General features: G+C 39.9%; 1 protein-coding gene across 3 annotated transcripts in view; it reads left to right on the forward strand.

Moving 5' to 3' along the window:
* Positions 1-20,645, forward strand: part of VCAN (versican) — a 137,655-nt gene extending 117,010 nt beyond the window's left edge. For all 3 annotated transcript variants that reach the window (XM_050944808.1, XM_050944810.1, XM_050944809.1), the window contains 3 exons: positions 15,738-15,882; positions 17,166-17,348; positions 18,067-20,645. In XM_050944808.1, coding sequence (XP_050800765.1) covers positions 15,738-15,882; positions 17,166-17,348; positions 18,067-18,197 — 459 coding nt within the window. In that variant the 3' untranslated portion in view covers positions 18,198-20,645. The remainder of the gene's footprint in view (positions 1-15,737; positions 15,883-17,165; positions 17,349-18,066) is intronic.
* The last annotated feature ends 1,268 nt before the right edge of the window (positions 20,646-21,913 follow it).

Raw genomic sequence — 21,913 nt, forward strand, 5'->3', positions numbered from 1 at the left:
TAGTGTGTAAAGAGCAGCTCAGCCAGCAGCTGAAGATTATGCCCATAGTTCCTTTAAATTAACCTTTTGAAATAGGTGAGGATAATGGAAATGGAAATCCTGACACATTCTTAGCCAGTGCTGACCAAATGAAATAACTATAGTATATATTACTACATCACCAAGATTTCTTCTTCATGTAAGGCACATCTACACTAGCCATTTAAAGCAGAAAGTCCATTTTTTGTGCAAAAACCATGGCAGCGTCAACACTTGCCAATAACTTTTTGTGGTGAAACTCAAAAGTTTCACCTCAAAAAGAAAACCACCTCCATGAGAGGCATATAGCTCTTACTGGTGATGCTTTTGTGGTGATGTGCTAGTGAAGACACATTCTTCCTGTTTACAGAGCTTTTAGCTTCCAGAGAATATCTCACAGTGCCTAGGTGACCACTCTGGCCAGCAGCTCTGATGCTAGGTAAACAGACATCGCACCCTTCCCCCTGTAAAGCCCCAGGAACTCTGAAACTCCCCCCTCCTGTTTTTTTGGCAAGTGCTCACATCATCTGGCCAGGTGACAATGCCTGCTCCACAGAGCAAATGATTCTGTGCTTGGAGCAATGCTGAGTTATTGGAGCTGATCAGTGTTTGGGGAGAGGAGGCTGTGCACGGACCCAGGATGCCCCGTGATGCCCCCCATCCCCTTCCGACAGGACCTATCATCAAAATGGAAAGAGCTGCACTGTGGGATAGCAGCCTTCAGTGTGCTGCTCTCATCGGCGGTGGAAGTGCTGCAAATGTGAACACTCTCTCTCGCCTGTGGCAGTAAGTGAGTACACAAACCAGTGCTTTTCTTTCACCAGTTCACTATCAACAGTGAAACTGACAGCACAAAAACTCTGCAAGTGTAGACATAGCTTTATATATTCATTCTGGGCAAAGAGAGCAAGAATTAGGAATGTGTGAACCTCAAGCTCTACCACTGGAGATTGGGGAATGAGGTTTGAGTTACTTTGGTGCACATTTTCCACGGAGATGAGTAATCTACAATATCATTATTTAATCTATTGAAGGGAACTCCTTTGCCAAGTGGTGGCATGTATTTTATTAGCACAGTTTCTAGGAAAAAGGCTCAAATGTACTTTTTATTTGCACCTAAAATATATTTAAAACAGTGAATTAAATGGAAGGAAATTGGGACTTTCTTTTGACATTTTCTATTTATATCCATCAGAGGTTGTATTTTTCCAGATTTTTTAACTGTAAGTGCCAACCATGTTAAATATGATCAGGGTTGGACATAAATATAGCTTATGTTGATTAGTTTGTACCAGGACTAAAGCCATCCCTTGGATATGTACATCCATTTTTAACTGACTTCAATGAGACCAAAATGTTGGCCTTGCCTTCTCTCACTTCCACTGCCCAAGAAGAGAGAGAGAAAAATTCTCTATACTCTCCCTGTAAGCTCATGTGAGATCAGCGCTGAGATGTTAACATGATGAAATGTGATGGATGGATAAAATGAGCTTTTTCATCAGTCTAGTAATGCAGAAAAGTTTAAGTGACAAGATACAGTTGAGGAAAAAAATTTTACATGTATAATCAGATGAAAAGTTTCATTTCAATTCACTGAGAACTGTTGCGCAGATTAGATAAAATCAGTTCACATCACTTCAGTGTTTAAAGAAAAAATGCGTTTGGGAAGTTTCCAGCCAAGAGTTTAAAAAATGAGAGCCAAAAGCTTCTATATAAGAGAGCTACTTTTCAAAAGTACAAAACACCTATCAGCTCCCATTGGCAAGCACTCAGCACTTTTGAAAATCAAACCATTTCTTTAGGTACCATTTTTCAAAAGCCTATATGTAGTCAGCCCCTTTTGAAAATCTCAGCCTTCGTTTTTCTCATGAAAATGGTCAGCTGTTGGCAACTTATCAAAAGCAGCAACAATAAAACTGCTCTTCTTTTCCAGTGCATAGTTTTCATGCATCAGTTGGGATTTATATGTGGTTAGCAATGACAATTCCAGTAAGTGAGGCAAGTCTTGGAATCCGTGAAGATACAGGTTGTAAATATATGGACTGATCGTTTAGGTAGATTTTCTGAGAGAAAATATATAGGTCATTGATGAACCAAACAAGTACAAATGGATTCACTGTGAATGCAAGTAATAAAAAGAAATATTTTTTCATGGCCCAAATGATGTTTATCCATCTGTCCATTGTTTCCTTTAAAAAATAACTTGTTTGTGATGGGGGAGATATCCTAGAATAACAGAAATAGGCATATCTTATAGCCCCATACTGAAAAGAGAATTGTCCAGGTCACCTTGAACACCCATGTGGAATCTTATTGAAGTCAATGGGGTTCAGTGAGGATGTTGGGTCTGCCCTTGTTGTTTTCTTGGCAGGATTTGGTGCTTAGCCTTAAATCTGCTTTTATGTAGTAGTTCTTTGTGGTTTCCTGTTGTGTGGACAAATAGCAGGATAACCCGAAAGTTTCGTGAAAGGTTGAGTTGGCTAGATAAGATGACATATCCACGGCACCAAGGTGCTTTTTTGGGCATGCCACTTTCCCTACAACCCCCAGACATGCTCAACTTGAAACAAGAGAGTACAAGAGAATGGCTGTAAAATATTGCAGTGAGGTCATAGAATCAGAGGACTGGAAGGGGCCTTGAGAGGTCATCTAGTCCAGTCCCCTGCACTAAATGGCAGGACTAAGTATTATCTAGGCCATCCCTGGTAGGTGTTTGTCTAACCTGCTCTTAAAAGTCTCCGATGGAGATTCCATAACCTCCCTAGACAATTTATTCCAGTGCTTAACTACCCTGACAGTTAGGAAGTTTTTCCTACTGTCCAACATAAACCATCCTTATTGCAATTTAATCCCATTTCTTCTTGTCCTATCCTCAAAGGTTAAGGAGAACAAGTTTTCTCCCTCCTCCTTGTAAGAGCCTTTTATGTACATCTCTACCTTGATATAAAGTTGTCCTTGGGAGCCAAAAAATCTTACCGTGTTATAGGTGAAACCGTTTTATATCAAACTTGATTTGATCCACTGGAGCATGCAACCCTCCCTCCCCCGAGAGCTGCTTTACTGTGTTATATCTGTATTCGTGTTATATCAGGGTCAAGGTGTACTTGAAAACTGTTATCATGTCCCCTCTCATTCTTCTCTTCTCCAGACTAAACAAACCCAATTTTTTCAATCTTCCCTCATAGGTCATGTTTTCTAGACCTTTAATCATTTTTGTTGCTCTTCACAGGAGTTTCTCCAGTTTGTCCACATCTTTCCTGAAATGTGGTGCCCAGAACTGGACAAAATACTCCAGCTGAGGCCTAATCAATGCAGAGTAGAGCATGAAGAATTACTTCTTATATCTTGGTTGCAACACTCCTGCTAGTATGTCCCAGGAATTATGTTTGCTTTTTTTTTTTGCAACAGTGTTACACTATTCATTCATATTTAATTCGTTATCCACTATGATTTCCAGATCCTTTTCTGTGGTACTCCTTCCTAGGCAGTCATTTCCGATTTTGTATGTGTGCAACTGATTGTTCCTTCCTAAGTAGAGTACTTTGCATTTGTCCTTATTGACTTTCATCCTATTTACTTCAGACCATTTCTCCATTTTGTTCTGATCATTTTGAATTTCAACCCTGTCCTCCAAAACACTTGCAACCATTCTCAGCTTGGTATCGTGTGCAAACTTTATAAGTGTACTCTCTATTCCATTATCAAAACCATTGATGAAGATACTGAACAGAACTGATCCCTGTGGGACCCCACTCAATATGCACTTCCAGCTTGACAGTGAACCGCTGATAATTACTCTCTGGGAACAATTTTCCAAGCAGTTCTGAACCCACCTTACAGTAGCTCCATCTAGGTTGTATTTCCCTAGTTTGTTTATGAGAAGGTCATGAGAGACAGAATCATAAGCCTTATTAAAGTCAAGATATACCACATCTACCGCTTCTCCCCTATCCACAAGGCCTGTTACCCTGCCAAAGAAAGCTATTAAGTTGGTTTGACATGATTTGTTCTTGACAAATCCATGCTGACTGTTACTTATCACCTTATTATCATACACCCTGGGCATTGCAGAGCAAGTGCTCATTGAGACAGGTGCTCAATGAGCACTTATATGTGCATATAAACTATTTTGCACATAACTGCCATTTTACTGTCCTGAATTTATAGATTTGGTCATATTTTATTTATATTTGACAAATTTATTTTTACTCCTAAACTATATGTGCTGAAAACATCAGGCCTAAGTTCTGGGCACTTCTTCCAGTATTTAAAACATAATAACAAATACTTACACTGAACGGTGTGAATCTACTGCCAAATCACCAATATAATCATAATTTGCTCTGGCCTGTAACACTATTAAACTGAAGCAACAAACAAACCTGACCAACATCATCCAGTCCTTCCTCCAAATTCCTGAGCAAATCATCCCCTTTGCAGCATGTCCAGAAAGTTCACAAATCCAGGCAGTGGCAGACCATGCAAACAAGAAGCATTATGTGGAATTTAGGTGCCAGGTGGAGAACACTCTACCAGCAGTTCCCTCTCTTGTATATCAAGGGAGCTCCAGCTTCAGTGCCTTTGCTGATTGCGTGTTAGAGCAGCATGAAAAGCAGATGTCTGTATATGATAACTTGGATCAAAAAAACTTAGAGTTGTAAAGAACAAAAACAACACCTTGAATTTCACCCAGTAGTCCATCAGTAGCCAGTGCAACCCTCAGATCAAAAGTGCTGTTTGATCCCAACAAACAATTCTGTTTAACAAATAGGCTACTGCTGTAAATGTTCTCTGGGAGGGATTCTTGACCAATGCCACCATCACAATTTCAGATCAATAGTCATGTCTAAAACCAAGTGGGCCACCATCAAGGAAATCTGCAGGCTACAAATATTGCCATAACTGCTTGGCTTCAATCTTCTCAATAATCTTTCCCAAAATAGGAGATTCAGTAGCAGCCTCTAGATGGCAAGGTCCTCAGCATCAAGTGTTGAAGTCCTGTTAGTGAATGAGTAGTGGCCAGAGTACATCTACAACTTTCGTTATGCAATACTGGCTGGAACTCAAGCAGAGTTTTCCCTCAAAACATTGCCCTGGACCCTGGATGCAGCAGGCTGTATTTGAATTATATACTATGCCAGAGAGAATATATTAACCATGGATTTGGAACCCAAGACATATTACATGTCATGTTGTCCTATAGTTTGGTGTTTGTGTTCCTCTGACAAGGCTCTTTTCTACTAGTTTCTAATTTATTTGGGAACTAAAACAGACACATGTAAGAGTTTGTTTTCACAAACATTTTTGCAAAATCAAAACAGTGATTTCCTTTTAAATATATTCCTATCTCTTTCTATTCACTTTTCTGCAAACACTTCTGTGAATATTTTTCTTTCACCAGAATGTATGGGTAGGATTTTTTATTTGTGCAAATAAAATATTTGTACGGCAACAGTTCAAATTAGGTAATCCCATCAGGGAATAGGAATCATACCATGTGATTTAACTGACTATTCACACAGTTTGATTATTGAATGCTCATTAGAGTATTTGCTAAGAACTGTTTATGAACAATCCACAGTTTCAAATATACTGTAAAAAATATTACTAATAACAACCAAACAAACCTGGGAAAATCACAGTGGGACTATGAAGAGGGAAAAAGGACTAGAGTCCTCAAATAATTATTTGCAAGGAATAGGTAGACCATATCAAGGTGGATGATTGCATATCTTAAACCTGCTCAGTTCAACTACGTTTAGGACAAGGTCGACAACAAAGGCTGATAAGTGCAAGAAAGACTTAGAGGTGAATATTACCAGTCCTAATCAGCTGGGACATTCTCCAAACTATTTTTCAAAAGCCAATAAATAAATATTATGTGGCATTTGAAAATCTCATAGGGAAACTGAATTTTAATAGCAACCTTTATAGCCAAAAAGCATACTCATCTAAATAGAAAAATCTGGTGTCACTTTTGGCAGTTTCTTCTCTTTATATTTGGATTGCTAGCATTTCACCATTAAGCACCCTTGCAAACAAATAGAGTGGTTGGAATTATGTTTCAATGTTCCGTGTTATGGATTAAGCACATATAGCTACTTGGGGCTGTGCTTCAGACCTCTGTCTATTCATATCCTTTGGAAAATGCTGTTGATAATTAGTGCTTTGTATGGCAGTGAGCTCACTTCCATTACACAAGATTAGTGCTGTGTTAAGGAGCTGGCTAGTGTCTGTGGCCAGATTGTCTGTCGCTCATAGAATGCTGGCAGCCAGGAAAGTAATGGGCATGTTGCCACTTTAACAACTGCCCAGAGACCTTACGTTAGTTTTTCTTCCCTTCAGTAAGAGTGTTATGCTTCATGTTTGTAATACTGGACTTCTTTGCCAGTGTTAGGTAGCTACATAAAAACAAAACTTTCATTCTGTTAAAAACAAAGTCCTTCCTTATTCTTTCCTTTTTTGGTCAGCGAATCAGACAGTTTTAGCTTAAATCTATACCACCTCCCCTTCCAGAAAGAATAGCTGTATTGAACACAAAAGGACTTAAAAAATGCATAGAACTTTGTAGAGAGGTAGGCTGCCTGTGAGTTAAATAAAACAAGCAGACTAAAAAATACTGTGATCAACTGCAAACAAAAAGGCTTTTGTGCCAGAGATCCATAACTTTCCTGAAGACAGGGATTTAAAATCTACCAAATATTTTGATTTTCAGATATTGCAGTCATTACAGCCCCTCTCTAAAATGCTCATTTGACCTGCTTAAGCCAGGAGAACTATGTTTTATTATTATTTAAAGTATAATGTTTAAAGGCAGGTACGTTCTTAGCTCAGAATGTCTCAGGCTAGTAAGAGGCCTCTTAAACAAACTTCTTTTTGGGAGGGGCAGTCTCTCATTTTCCTCCAAAGGTCTAGCCAATTACTTCTGAGGCACATTACATTTGGCTTTGGGTTGAAACTCATAGCAGCCTAAACCCTGCAATAACGGTTGGAATAAATGACAAAATGGGGTATTTTTGGCTTATGTGTCTCTAGTTAGAGGCACGTGAAAAATACAATTGTATAGATTTTGATTTATATAATTACTTTAGTATAATTCCCAGAGTTCATGTACTCTACTAACATACCTCTGTCATACTTCTCAAAACAAAGATACCTTCCCGCTGGCAAATTAGTTTAATCAAGTTAGATTGTTCCTTCTACAACATTCACATAGGGAAGACCTAAACATTAATTAAATTCCTATTTTTTAAAAGCCAGATAGAGAGCAAAGTTATGTTAAATCATGATAATCATTTATATCGTGGACTTCATCCCAAAGATCCTAAAACATTTTACACATTTTGTACATACAGCACTTCTGATGGATGCAACTACTTCTTGGGTGGAGAGTGGAAGCCAGGTAGACAACTAGCATATTGCTCAAGGTGGGGATCATACACATACCTAAAGAGTCGCTGTCTACATGAGAGAAGCTTGGTACACTGATGAAGTTCCGGGTTTCACACTTCTCTAATGTAGCCTTAGCTAGTTGACAAAGACATCAAGGAAACTCCCTTCTTACCAAAAGTGCCAGTATCTCATTAATTTCTGTATGGAGCAGTCTGGACTTCCTCTGAAAGTCCCCCTTATGCATACAAATACAGCAAATTACATTGTCCTCACTAAGCTAAATATATGAAGCATGATGAAAACTGATCAGTGAGAGCCTGATCCAAAGTCCAGTGAAGTCAGTGGGAGTCTTTCCATTGGCATCAATGGGCTTTGAATCAAACATGGAAAGGAGAAGTTAATATCTTTTCAGTATCTTTTAAATTTTTGAGTTTTTTTTCAAACAAGATAGTGTAACACAGGTGCTGATCATTAATATCTAGGCTTAGTAATGGGTAGGCAGCTCCATCTAGTGGAAGCTTCCCGTCATGCTCAACACAACGTTTCTCCTTTTCACGAGTTCTCAAATAAAAAAAATAAGCCAAGAAGCCAAACAAACACCTAGCCTTGCAATACAAAATACAAGTTTCACACTGATTTTATACATCAGCTAGTCATTGGTTCTAAGCAGGGATTGGATCTTCGTTATATGGCATTGGTAATATTATCTCAAAAAGATACATATTCTACTTTAGATGTAAATATTTATAGGGTATGCATGTGGTCTTTCTGGGATATTTCCAGAAAGACATGAACATGTGCTAACAAAGGCCCCTATCCTGCAAGCTGCTTCAGGGGGAAGCAGTGGTCTGCCTGCACAGATCCAGTTGTAGTTTCAGGGCCTAAATCCTTAGCGTGAAATCCTTGCCTCGTTAAAACAGGGGCAATTCCTATTGTCTTCAAAGAGGCCACAATTTCACTCTTAATTATTAAGACTCTGAGTCTGCAAAACATACACTTACCGCTGGCCAGGATTCAGTAAGGTGCTTCAACATGTGAGCTGCCTCAAAGATTTCCTTGGGATTACTTGTGTATTTAAGGTTAGGCCTGTGCTTAAATACCTGACTGAATAGGGGCCTTTAAGTGCATGAATAGTCCCAGAGAAGTCAATGGAACTACTCACATGCTTAAAGTTAAGCACATGTGGAACTGTTTGCAGGATTGGAACCTAATTCAGTGCAACAATTCAAATGTAACATCTTGTCTTTCCCAGAGCAAATATCAGATTCATTTAAATATTAAGAAATGCTGTGATTATAAATGGAAATGTTATGATCATTGTTGAATCTTTACAAATAAAGCCTTGACTTTTTTTCTTGCTGCTTATTGAAAGTGAAATTCCTTCCAGTCCTCTACCAGGTCTTTCAGTTAACAGAAGCAATGTTGTCTAAGAGAATAATCTGCCAGTAAAGTCTGAACTGATCCACTGACTCACTGTAACCTGGGACAAGTCAACTGACCACCTTGTGCATCAGCTGTAAAACTGGTAAATAGCAGGACCTCACTGAAAAGCAGAGATAACATCTGAGTTGAGCTATCCTAGGTAAATGAGTTTCAAAAGAAGCCCACCATGTGGGTGACTGTGTCAGCAGACTTTCCTGATAAGAACTTCTAAGGGCTTATCTGTCATTATGGAAGAGCGTATTCCCATTCTCAGGGAGTGGTAGGGAAAAGGAGACAATTGCAAGTGGTCAAGGTGGTGTTAAGGCCTCTAGTGCTCAGTTTAAACCAGTTTCTGATAAATGCCTGTCAGGAAATGTTGCTTAACTTTAATTTAAGATAAAACAGACCACAGAGAAATCATTCAGCCCACTCCTGATGTCCTTTTCTCAGGGTTGTGATATGCCATATCAGTTTCTCATTGTGAAGCATTCAGAGAGGACAGCCACAGGAATACAGATCACATTCATAATAACAAGTGCCAAAAAAATGCCAGGATAAATTTGTACTGAAGAGTCATGTAAAGTTGCAGAATATGTTCCCTTCCCCCAGGATGAAAAACAGTGTAAGACTGTGTAAAGATTAGACATACTTCTAGTAAATAATTTCTTGGGTTTAGTTATAGAAGGGATTATTGGCCTTTACACAAGAAAAGGATCAAGTAATTACGTTTTGTTTGCATCAGAGGTTTATTTTGTTGTGGTTCATTACACATAGTGTCTGTTGACTATTTGGAAATTAGAATCCTAGCTATTGATTCAAGCCACTTGGTATGTATTTCTGTGATAAAGAAATGGCTGTTATCGTTTGATGGCTATTACAATGCTTAGATGCTGTTCCCCACAGATTCACCTTGACAATATGCAAACAGCTAAAGAGCTAAGTGGATTACTTATTAGTTTCCAAAGTATGGGTGGTTATCCTAAACTATTATAAGTACCTAACCTTTTATAAAACAGAGTGTATTCAGATATTTGCAGAGATGTCTTCTTGATGGGAATACTGTGGTTGCTCATTTTGATTAGTGATACTTCTGAATGACAAAGGTTTGCTATTAACTGTTTGTTTCCTTAGACTTAATTTAATTTAAAAGACAGTCTGTCACTCAGTTGGCAGAGTCTGGTTAAGTTTAATTCAAGACAAAATGTGGGGGACAATAATGTTTATAGAAATCCATTCACCTGAGGGACATAATAGTAAATGTATTGTAGATACTTATATGCTTTCCACTACCATAATGTCAGATAAGGAACCAAGAAACTAAGGTTATGCTGGAGGGGGAGAGATAGCTCAGTGGTTTGAGCATTGGCCTGCTAAACCCAGGGTTGTGAGGGGTCACTTAGGGATCTGGGGCAAAATCAGTACTTGGTCCTGCTAGCAAAGGGAGGGGGCTGGACTCAATGACCTTTCAGGGTCCCTTCCAGCTCTATGAGATAGGATATCTCTGTAAATTTAATACTGCAATTAGACACCCACTGCTGGTTCATCAGCAGACTCAAGGTAAGGGGCTGTTTAATTGTGGTGTAGATGTTTTGGGTCTAGGAAGCTGCAAAGGTGGAGGGTCCCAGAGCTTGGGCTGCAGCCCAAGCCCAGAAGTCTACATTGCAATTATACAGCCCTGCAGCCTGAGCCCCAAGCGCCTGAGTCACCTAGCACAGGTTTTTAATTGCAGTGCAGACATAGTCTAGGGTCATACAGAAAGCCTCCAGCACAGTGCACTACAAAAGTAATCAATTGTTGAGAATAGGCCACTTCCACCTTAATTGAATTGACCTCGTTAGCACTGACCCCTCTACTTGGTAAGGCAATGCCCATCTTTTCATATATATATACTACTTACTGTATTTTCACTCCATGCATCTGATGAAATGGGTTTTACCCCACGAAAGCTTGCGTCCAAATTATTTGTTAGTCTCTAAGATGCCACAAGGACTCCTTGTTGTTATTATTGTTATAAGCAGTGAAGATGTATTAAGGGCCTACTCTTGTTCTCAGCTTCACCATGATCTTGGGGCAGTATTGTTGTGTGATTCCTAAGGGCCAGGTTAAGGCACAGAGACACTCTATTCCTGTGCCTAGGACCAGCTTCTGGAATCATGCAATGATACAGCATCTCAACTGTCATTGAAAATGAGTAAGACTTGGTGTAGTCTACAAAGTTTCTCCAGCATAGCTATGTTGGCTAAGAGAGTGAAAAAACCATGCACTCCTAGCTGACATAATTATGCTAGTAACCCCTCACCCCACCCCCAGTGTAGATGCAACTATGGTGACAGAAGAATGCTTTTGTTGGCATAACTAATCTCATTCAGAGAGGAGGTGTAGCTATGCTGGCAGAAAAGTGTAGCCAGTGTGTGCTGTGTCTACACGAGGAGGTTTTGCTGATGTAACATATACATGACCAGCAGAGACTTTGCAGAATAGACAAGCCCTAAATCTCTAGCCATCACAGTTGTGAGGATGAGCTTGAAAATGTGACCTGAGTGTTACCAACAGAGCAATGGCTGCCCAAGTCTGCAGATAGACGGAAACAATAGCATTGAGAGATATGAACTACTCTGTGCACCTCACTGAAGTGTTAATTCCAATGTATAGGTCCCCTCCAGTAACATCATCCTTGCAGATCCACTGTGTGGCTGGAGGAAACAAGTGCAGTGAGCCCAACCTTCGTCTGGCATTGTTCTTCCTTCAGGGCTGCAGAAATGGCCATGAGTATAGGTCCCTATATACGCTTCCTGGATATACTTTAACATTTTGATCTCAGGCATCATTTCACATTATATGTTACAGTGGTTTCCTCCTGGCCTTGCTTCCATATTGCCCATGAGGATAATGTTTTTTAGGTCGGTCTGTTTGATGGCATTACTCCATAATATTTTTGGTGTAGATAAAAAAGCCCATAGTAGCTCTTCCACCTTGAGTTAACTTGAAATGTAAATGTATTCAGGTTTTCAGAAATGAAGACTAATGATGTTGGTAACATGTCAGTTTACCTTTGATTGATGCCTTTGGGCTGGCTTGAAAACTATCTGGATAAGAGTAAGAGCCCTTTAATAATGACTTCACTGATTTGTGGAGACAGTAACAATTTACATGAAGATATAAGCTAGCTGCAGAGTGACTGGAACAGTGCCAGTATTCTTTGGATCCATCCGTGAGTTTGGTTGCTGAACTTCTTTACATGTGATCTTAAAAAAAAATCTGCACAATAAACAGTGCCAAGGAATGAGGAACTAAAATATGCTATTTTTTGGTACAATGTATTTTTGGTAAAATACAGTAATTGAGTTGAAATATAAGGATCTTAAATGACATAACCACTAAAAAGAAAGATGCTTTGTTTAGGATATTTGAGCAGTGTTTCTCAACGGAGGAATTATTAATCAAGTATTTTGGATGCATTTTCACAAATAAAGGATATTCCTTTAAACTTCACAAGTGCAGTGATGATAGACACAGGATATCTTTGAATGCAAATGCTGTAGCCTAGTAACTGACACATGGGGGGGTTGATTCTTCTCTTCCACCAGTTTTATGCTGATGTAACTCCACTAATCTCAATAATGTTGCTCTTGATTTACACCATTGTAAATCAGAGGAGACTCAAACCCATGATTTCTCAAAATCTCTCCCATAACAAGAAAAAGGATATTAATACATTTGTAAAGCAACACGTACCATCCAAACTGTGAGATACTTTCCCCCTCACATCTCTTATCTCCCAGTCAATGAAGTGTGGCTAAATAAGGTATTGAAAAACTACGGAGGAGCAGGGTGGAGACTTAAGAAAGCGGTTCAGGAGTTTGGAAATTCCTCTGCTATGCAATTCCAGCATTAACACCAAGAAAATCAGAGTTGCCCAGCCAAAATAAATCTGTGCAATGATGATATCAGATGTGAGGCAACGGCATGTCATGTCGAGGGATATCAGACATTCTTGCATTGACCACAGCGTCTAGATATGATCCTGCAGCCCTGCCAACAAAACAAACAAAAAAAGTTTGAAGACATTATGATGTAAAATGCCCACAAACTGCTGTACATGATTAGAGCTCAACTCAACAAGATGCTGAGCCCCCTCAATTCACACATCTGGGGTGCAGAGCACCCTTGACTTCCACAAATCTGCAGAATCTCCCAGGAGTGTTGAAGGGTCAGACCAGTTTTAGAACCTATTGAAATCAATGGGATTCTTTCTACACTTTGGCTCAGGCATCTATCCAGGATCCTGGCTGTTATCTCTGGTTTTCCTAAGTGTCTTATCTGAGCATGCTGCAATAGGATCCCAGCACCTGGTCTGAGCAGGCATAGAAGAACATCCACTTTGGATTTTACTTTGTCATTCCAGAGTAACTCCACTAACTTCCATGGAGTTACTCTTTTACTGGCATTACTCAGGGCAGAGTTTTTGACCCATGCTTATGCATCCTCAATCACATTTGCATCAGCATGCCCAGGTGAGGCCTCCCTGACCCACCCGCTTTGCATTGTGAGATGCATGCAGATCCATTTTGTATTTGTGCACAGAGTGGTGCAGAAAGTCATGCACACTGCAGATCCCTGCTTTTGCATGTTTGCATGTTGTGCATTGTGCTTAGCTGCTGTGCGTCGAGGATTTGCACTCCCACCACAAAATGCTGAATGTCTAGCCCTTAATGAAGAAGGACCTGTATATGTCTTGTTTTAGTGATGCTGAACACTGACGTGAAATTAATTTAGGGTTGCCAAATTTCTGATTGCAGAAAACTGAACACCCTTGCCCCGCCCTCTGCCCCACCCCTTCCCCTCTGCTCTGCCCCTTCTCCGAGTCTCCATCTCACTCCATCCCCCCTCCCTCACTTTCCCGCATTTTTGCTCACTTGCTCATTTTCACTGGGCTAGGGTAGAGGGTTGGGGTGCGGGAGGAGGTGAGGGTGTGGGCTCTGGGGTGAGGGTTGGGCTGAGGGGTTTGGGGTGCAGGAGGGGGCTCTGGGCTGGGGCTGAAGGGTTCAGAGTTCGGGAGGGGGCTTCAGGCTGTAGCACGGGGCTGGAGTGCAGGGGGATGGTGAGGGCTCCAGCTGGGGATCTGGACTCTGATGTGGGGCGGGGGATGAGGGGTTTGGGGAACAGGATGCGACTCCTGGCTGGGACTGAGGGGTTCAGAGTGCGGGAGGGGGGTGCAGGCTCTAGGAGGGAGTTTGGGTGTGGGAGGGGGCTCAGGGCTGGGGCAGGGGGTTGGGGTGTGGAAGGAGGTGTGAGATGAGGGCTCCAGCCAGTCAACGCTTACCTCACATAGCTTCTGGAAGTGACCAGCATGTCCCTCCAGCCCCTAGGCTGAGGCATGGCCAGGTGGCTCCATGCACTGCCCTTGCCTGCAGGCGCTGCCTCTGCCCGCAGGCACTGCCCCCGCAGTTCCCATTGGCCGTGGTTCCTGGCCAATGGGAGCTGCAGAACTGGCACTCGGGGTGGGAGCAGCGCGCAGAGCCTCCCAGGCCGCAGGGACATGCTGCTGCTTCCGGGTGCCACACGGAGCCAGGGCAGGCAGGGAGTCTGCCTTAGCCCTGCTGCACTGCCAACCGGACTTTTAACGGCCTGGTCAGCGGTGCTGACTGGAGCCGCCAGGGTCACTTTTCAACTGGCCATTCCAGTTGTAAACCAGACACCTGGCAACCCTAAATTAACTTAATCCCACACATCAAGGAGGATGTTTTACAAGTTGAGCACCTGTATTAAATTCAGTGCAGTTCAGTTTAGAACATTACAGTTGATAAATGCTTAGATAATTAAAGACTTGTGATGGATAACCTGACATACTGTAGGAAGGTTAAGCATTAAACTCAGCTATTTAATAGCCTGATTCAGCATTGTGTGTGGCTCGTTAACTTTATTTCTAAATGTGTTCACATGGGTAATGAATTGTGGTAACTTCATGAAGTTATTTATATTTTTAAAAGCTATTCTTTTATGGACATTTATATGGACAAGGTCCAGTCAGGAGGATGTAAGTGCCAAATTCAAATGTGAGCATTGAGTGGCCACTTTGACCATAGAAGGAGCTGATTGGCTGGCTAAGTTCTGGCATTTATATGAATTCCTGTTTTCAGATACTTATTTTTATCCTTCATACAATTCTTCCAGCAGTGACCAATGTCAGAGACAGGATACTGAACTAGATGGACCTTGAATCTGGTACACGATTGACTGTTCCTATATTACAACTTTTCATGCACTCCAGGCTTGTTGTTCAACAGAGCAGATTGAATTCTCTCTCTCCCCTCCTCAGCACCACCACAAATGACATCACTGAATGATCTTAAGTCCATCTCCTGCAATGAGCTATTTGTGGACCAATTTTGTGAATGAAGCTCCATCAAAATCTGCCAGGGATGGAGCTCTTTTCAGGGTCAGGTCCACAGTTTGTCTTTATTTGTTCACTAGGCTCAACGACAGGCTGACAATTAAACAAACAAGAGCAATGCATCCTTGTGTTTGGTTTGGTTTGCTCCAAACCACATGTAGTTGGTTTCCTTTGTGTATCTCTGTGTCTGTACTGCTTTTTTAACTGCATTGTTTAGGTGGCAGGAATTTCTCCTGTTCAATTTCTGTATGAATGTGGTATTAATAAAAATGGACTGGTAGAAGCAGGTCCGATGCAGGAGGAGGAAGCTTTATTTTTTTTCCATTAAGATAATCAATTCCCTCCGACTTCTATTAATTGTACATCCATTTTTGTTTAATTTGTGCTGAATTGCCTGGGTTGAACTATTGAATTTGCCCTCTTTCTGAGGTAATATAATGTGATCTTCTCTAATACAGAATGTAATATGCCCTGACTCCGGAAATAATAACTTTGCTCCTCTTTTCTGCAGCAATATGAAAACTGGCGACCTAACCAGCCAGATAGTTTCTTTTCTGTTGGAGAAGACTGTGTTGTTATAATCTGGCATGAGAATGGCCAATGGAATGATGTGCCATGCAATTACCACCTCACATATACCTGCAAGAAAGGAACAGGTGAGAAACCATCACCATGTGATAGTGACTAAAATAGGCATGTATCAGAGGGGTAGCCGTGTTAGTCTGGATCTGTAAAAGCAGCAAAGAATCCTGTGGCACCTTATAGACTAACAGACGTTTTGGAGCATGAGCTTTCCTGGGTGAATACCCACTTCATCAGATGCATGTAGGCATGCTTCCTTGAATTCATACATCTGAGTGACCCTGCTTTATAAAGTAATGGGGACAAATTCTGGCTGAAGAATGACATAATGGATCATCAGATGGGCTTATGCTTACCAGCTTTAAACCGGCTTCTTTTTTTTTTTCTAGCCCAACAAGATTATTATTTTGGGCAGATTGGGTAGCTTTCCAACAACTCATTAGCCTAAATTAACCAAAAATAAGTGGCTGGGCAGGGTCAGAAGGTGGAGTCATCCTTCTAACGGCAGAAAATACTGGAGTACTCCTACTACTGGGCTGATTGAAGAGAAAACCAATGAGAGAGCTTGTTTGCCCTGAGAACTCTCTTTAGTCAACAGAATTATGGGCTGGACTGAGCGTACAGTCAATGCCTGCTATTACCTGAGTTGGTGTTTCAGCTCTGATTGAAGGCATTTTCTCACAGACTTTTATCCACATGTTTTCCGAAGCAAGATTATTTTATCACGCTCTCTAAACATGAACTATGTTTGGATTCATATAGCTCAGCTGTGTAGTGGCTTTGCTCCATTAGAATGGAGGGAATATGAAACCTTTCTGTTACTAGAAGCTGTGCACTCAGCTGATCACCTGAATTTTCTCAGCCTTTACAGATTGGTGCAGTCAAAACTCAAACCTTTGTCACTGCTGCCTAATGTAACATCCTTAGATTTACTACGTTTTACTGATATATCATTGATGGATCCATGGGTCTCCAGTGTTTCACATACATTCTTGTTCAAAAAGAGAATTCCAGACTAAGGTTATGAATTAGCCCTTTTTGAAAAAACCTTTTGATATAGAGTTAATGGTCTTTGCAGTTCTGCAGAAATTGCTACTTTATTCTCATTTTCGGTTGGCCATCAAACCACATAGTAAATTCAAAACAAAAAGGAAACGCCATCAATTTTGTCTGCAAGTTTCCATTTCCATTCTTGTAACATTAAAATCTGCTCAGCCATGTCACAACAGGGCTGATCCTGCCGTTCTGATTCAGGCAAGACTCCTACGAAGTCAGTTGGTGCTCTCCTGGGTAAGGACTGCAGGGTTAGACTCACTTTGGAACGACACCTATGAACTTGGTTCTTTTTGGTCTTTAGTTGCCTGTGGTCAGCCTCCTGTTGTAGAAAATGCAAAGACTTTTGGGAAGATGAAGCCTCGCTATGAAATCAACTCCCTAATTAGATACCACTGCAAAGATGGTTTCATCCAGCGCCATATTCCAACTATCCGGTGTCAAGGGAATGGAAGCTGGGATATGCCTAAAATCACCTGCATGAATCGTAAGTTGCTGACTATGAGCTGTATCAGAAACTATAGACCCAACATGGTCAAACTTTTTATTAAGGATCCATTTTCAGATCATGTTTGAAGAGTTAATAAATAATGAATAGATGTTTTAATACAGTATTAGGAAGATTAGTCAATTGATAGAGATTGTTCTAGCAGCATTATTAATCTCAGGTGTTCAAAACCATGAATCAAGCCTCAAAAACTCATGATTAAAAAAGAACGGTGCAGGAAGGGTCTTTTATTTGTCTTCTGGTTTTCTCTGCCTTTAGGATGTCCCTGGATCATGTCTTCAAGCTTTCCTCCACAACCATCAGGGCTAGAAATGTGTTTTTTTTAAAAAACAAACCAAAGCGAAAGCTGAAATTCTCTCCATACCCACTTAACTTCAGGAGCTGGGGCTTTAAAAATACATCAATATCATGTACCTATGATAAACTCATAAAAGTTAGCAATACAGTCAGGGTGAATAAGTTCCTTATAACCATGGCTCACAGCTGTCAATGATACTGTCTGTTGATATGCTTGTAATCACCTATAACACATATTACTTCTGTCTGTAACATGCTTATAATATCATTTATAATTCCTTTATAAACCATTAATAAACTTAATATAAAGTGTGACTCATTGTATTGTCCATCAGCCTGTTTATTGTTCAGATCAAGGAATTCTTTTAATATTTTCCTTTTTTTTCCCCCTTCTTTGCAGCATCCACATTCCAAAGGACTTATTCTAAGAAATATTACTATAAACATCCTTCACCAGGAAAGGGAACTCTTTTAAATTCATCAAAACATTATCACCGCTGGATCAGGACGTGGCAGGATTCAAGGCGCTGAATGCTAAATGGTGGATAGGGATTTTCACCATTTCAGCCAAAGTCCTAACTTACTGTGCCTTTTCTATCACTTCTAGAAGTATTATCAAATTGTTTGGAACTATGGACTCCAGAATTCACAACACATTTTGCAAAAATGTTGGGGTTTATCAGCAAATTCAAAAATAAAAACATGAGGAATCGTTTCCAGCCAATCAGAAATGTTAGTTTTCTATATGCCACCAGTGGGGACCATTTTATAACATATACCAGCCTACTGCAATATTTAAACAGCTCAATTTTAGCACCAATGAAAATGTAAATAAGAGGATTTTATGATGTTTAATTGTGTGTTGTTTTTAAAATCCTGTATATAAAATGAAAAGTCACACTAAGTTCAGGCATATTTATGGTTATATGGCCTCAGAGGTCTGTAATCATTGATTTCCTTACTTGTCTGTCGTTCACTTAGGTTGGAGATTGTTTAAATATAATTGTATTGACTGAAAACTGCCAGATGAAGATAAACACACACATTACATTTCTTTTTTTTTTTTTAAACTCTGCCATTTCCCATCAGAGGAACAGTTTTTGTCCATGTGATGCAAAACATAAAGTGACATCAAGCCTGAATTAGGGACTGCAATGTGGAACTTTTCCTGCTCTCCATTCCAGCTTCATCACTGGTGGACTGCATGGAGGACTTGTATATGGCAAAGAAGGCCTGTAAGAGTCAAAGTGCTAATACATTAACTTTCTCAACCAGGGTTACTTTCTTAAAATGACTTTCACAATACTAACCATAGGTCTGTGTTACAGGTCTCTGCATTTTATAATGGAGGTAGACCTAGGGTTGGTTTTTGGGGGGGTGTTTTTTTTAACAAACAAAAAAAAAGTCAAAAAAGTAAATAATTTTGTATATATAATCATTTTTAATCTTTTTTATAAAGTAATGAATGTTTGTGTATGAATGCTGCAGCTGTGAAGCGTACATAAATAAATGAAGTAAGCCATTTACTGATTTAACTTATTGGATGTTATTTTACCCATGCAAAGAAAACTGAAAGAGCTTGGTAGTTCAATATTAGCCCCTGAGCTCCCCTGATGCATTTGGAACCATATTTCAGTGCAGCTTCTATTTCCCTGATGTACTAAATTCCTAGGAAACAGGATCACTTATTTGTGATGAAATGGGTGACTTGTAGAAGAATCAGCATGTTGGCTATCTAAAAAGAAATGCACAAAAAGATTATAGATCATAGTGAATGCAGTGTGCATGTAGGACTTCTTTATTTTAATTGTTTTATTTTACTTTGACCCATTCAGCTCATCATTGGCTTGGACATGTATAGTAAAGTAATACTTAAAATAAGCTCTCCACAGCAAGGACCATATCAATTTGGTTGCTTCAGCAAAGCACACTTTTGGGCTGTGTTAAAAAAAAAGGATAAATACCCTCTGATACACCTTCTAAAATAATAATAATATAAAGACAGGTCAAGGTCTCTTCTAATATTGATGTAGGCAAAAATTATGGAGAGAGAAGCAAGCAAAAGAAAAAAAAGTGAAAATCCAGCTAATATGTAGGAGTTTGTATCCTACTGAGCTGCCCATAAAGTAAAACTTCTATGGCTTCTCAGCAAATACGGTAGCTACAATTGCAAATGGCGTCTTTAAGAAATTCCATTGCCTGCTAAACCAAGTGGGATCTAACCTTTGAGTGTTCTTGACTGCAGTACCCCACTGCATTGACTTGTACATTTTTCCCCTCTACAGCACACATACTGCTTTTTTCTATTTATATTATAGCTTGTATAGTGTATAATGTGAATGTCTGTTTTTTTGTGAATGAAAGTTAAAATCTTTGTAACTTTAATATCTGCTTCTGTTTCACCAAAGAAACAAGGTTTTGCTATACTGTGACTTGTCTTGTTATTGCATGTCTTCCACTTTAAATCTATGCAATGTGATATTTTACATATGAATAGGGTGATCATGTGCTAGGCTGTCTGTACTCACTGTTATTTCACAGGTACTATGGGCCTAATCCAATGCCCGCTGAAGTCTAAGGGAGTCTTTAGATTGAACTTTAATAGGGTTTGGATTAGATTTTAGATAAGTAGCTGTACAGGATTTTTGGACTGTGTTTTAAAATATAGAGCAAGATTATTACTTGTGTAAATCAAGGTTCTGTTCACAATATAGAGTTTACTACACATCATTTCATTGTGCAAACACATACAGATCATAAAATGGGTTTTAGCACTCTGTCAATTTTCTTACAATATGTACAAATCTGTTGTATAAATCTGTTGTTTTACTTGTTTGCTTTTGGATTTAAATAATGTTGTAAGCCATTCAGATACCATGGTGATTGTAGTTTAAATAAGTTAGGTATAGATCTTATGTTGATTCTTTCCATTTCTGCCTCTGTCGCTCATAATAAAATAGGACTGACAAATTTCCTTATTAAAAACAAACCCATGTTTCTTTATTTAGAAAATGAACTGAACTTTCTTCAACTCTGGAAACCTAATTTAATTCCTGATTTAAATCCCAAATGTAAAGTTAGTTAGATGGTCACATCCTAGGCCATAGGCACATCTTGGCGGTTTTGTGATGTGGACAGCAGTTAGGTATGTATGCTTGTTAATCTCTCTGCTCAAGAGAAGCCAAGACTCTACTCAAGCCAGTACTATTAACCTTCATTTCCAGGAGCACCAAATTCAAACACACTCAAGCTTGTTGAGGTCAAAGTTAGGAAAAGGGGCTGGAGTCCGAGATTTGAATAAAGATGTCAAAATCAGCATTTCACAGCTCCTTCCTCTTGGCTAACAAATTAATCCAGCACTGTTTATCTATGTCAGATGCAAATCATCCAGCATCTTTTTTTTTAAACCCGATCTATGTCAGATGAGAGTATTGCAGATATTTTTTTCCAAAAAATACCAAATTTATAGAAGAAATATTGCCACTAAATTTACTTTCAAACACAGGATTAATTACTAAACTTTTCCTCTGAATTTTCCCGCTCTGTGCTATTCCGCACAATACAGAAGCTGATTACATCAGGTTGGATATGGAAGGGAGATGTTAACTGTAAAATTTGACAGTATGGAAGAGGTCAAAAATGTATTGTGTATTCCCGTCTTGTAGGCAGGCTCAACTGATGGTTGGGACAGACAGGGGTCTGGCCTGAAGCCTGTGCACAGAGCCCAAAATGCTACAAGGAAAGCAGGTCCAATACCATGGATCTGTGAATAGCTGTGCAGAGCAGCTATTATTCTGTGCACCTCCACAATATCTGCAGTACATCTGGCTCTTGTAAATGTGGCTGAAGGCATAGGCTTCATCTGATTGCGTTTATATGCTCCAGAGAGTGAGTTGGGATGCTACTACTTACAGCAGGCGTAAACTTCGCTGCATATTGCAGCGTAAGTTGCAACGTTTCAGCAAAAGAATATGCTGCATGGATCGACTGTTCCTATATTCCTATCCAGGCTGTCCACAAGGACATACACTCCCCCTTTCAACTATGAAACCGCTCAAGCTTGATGACAGTGGGCACTTCCCTGAAATCAGAGCCAATAGAGGCAAATTGAACTGCACACCTGACTTTGTCTGTGGATGCCAGAGATGATGAAATTGGAATTGGAACGTCAACGCAAATAGAATCTCCTCCAGTTTTGTACTTGCAGTGCACATGTTAGGGATGGATGATCCATCTTGGTTAAAATA

Source organism: Gopherus flavomarginatus, chromosome 3, assembly GCF_025201925.1.
Source record: "Gopherus flavomarginatus isolate rGopFla2 chromosome 3, rGopFla2.mat.asm, whole genome shotgun sequence".
Classification (NCBI taxonomy): domain Eukaryota; kingdom Metazoa; phylum Chordata; order Testudines; family Testudinidae; genus Gopherus; species Gopherus flavomarginatus.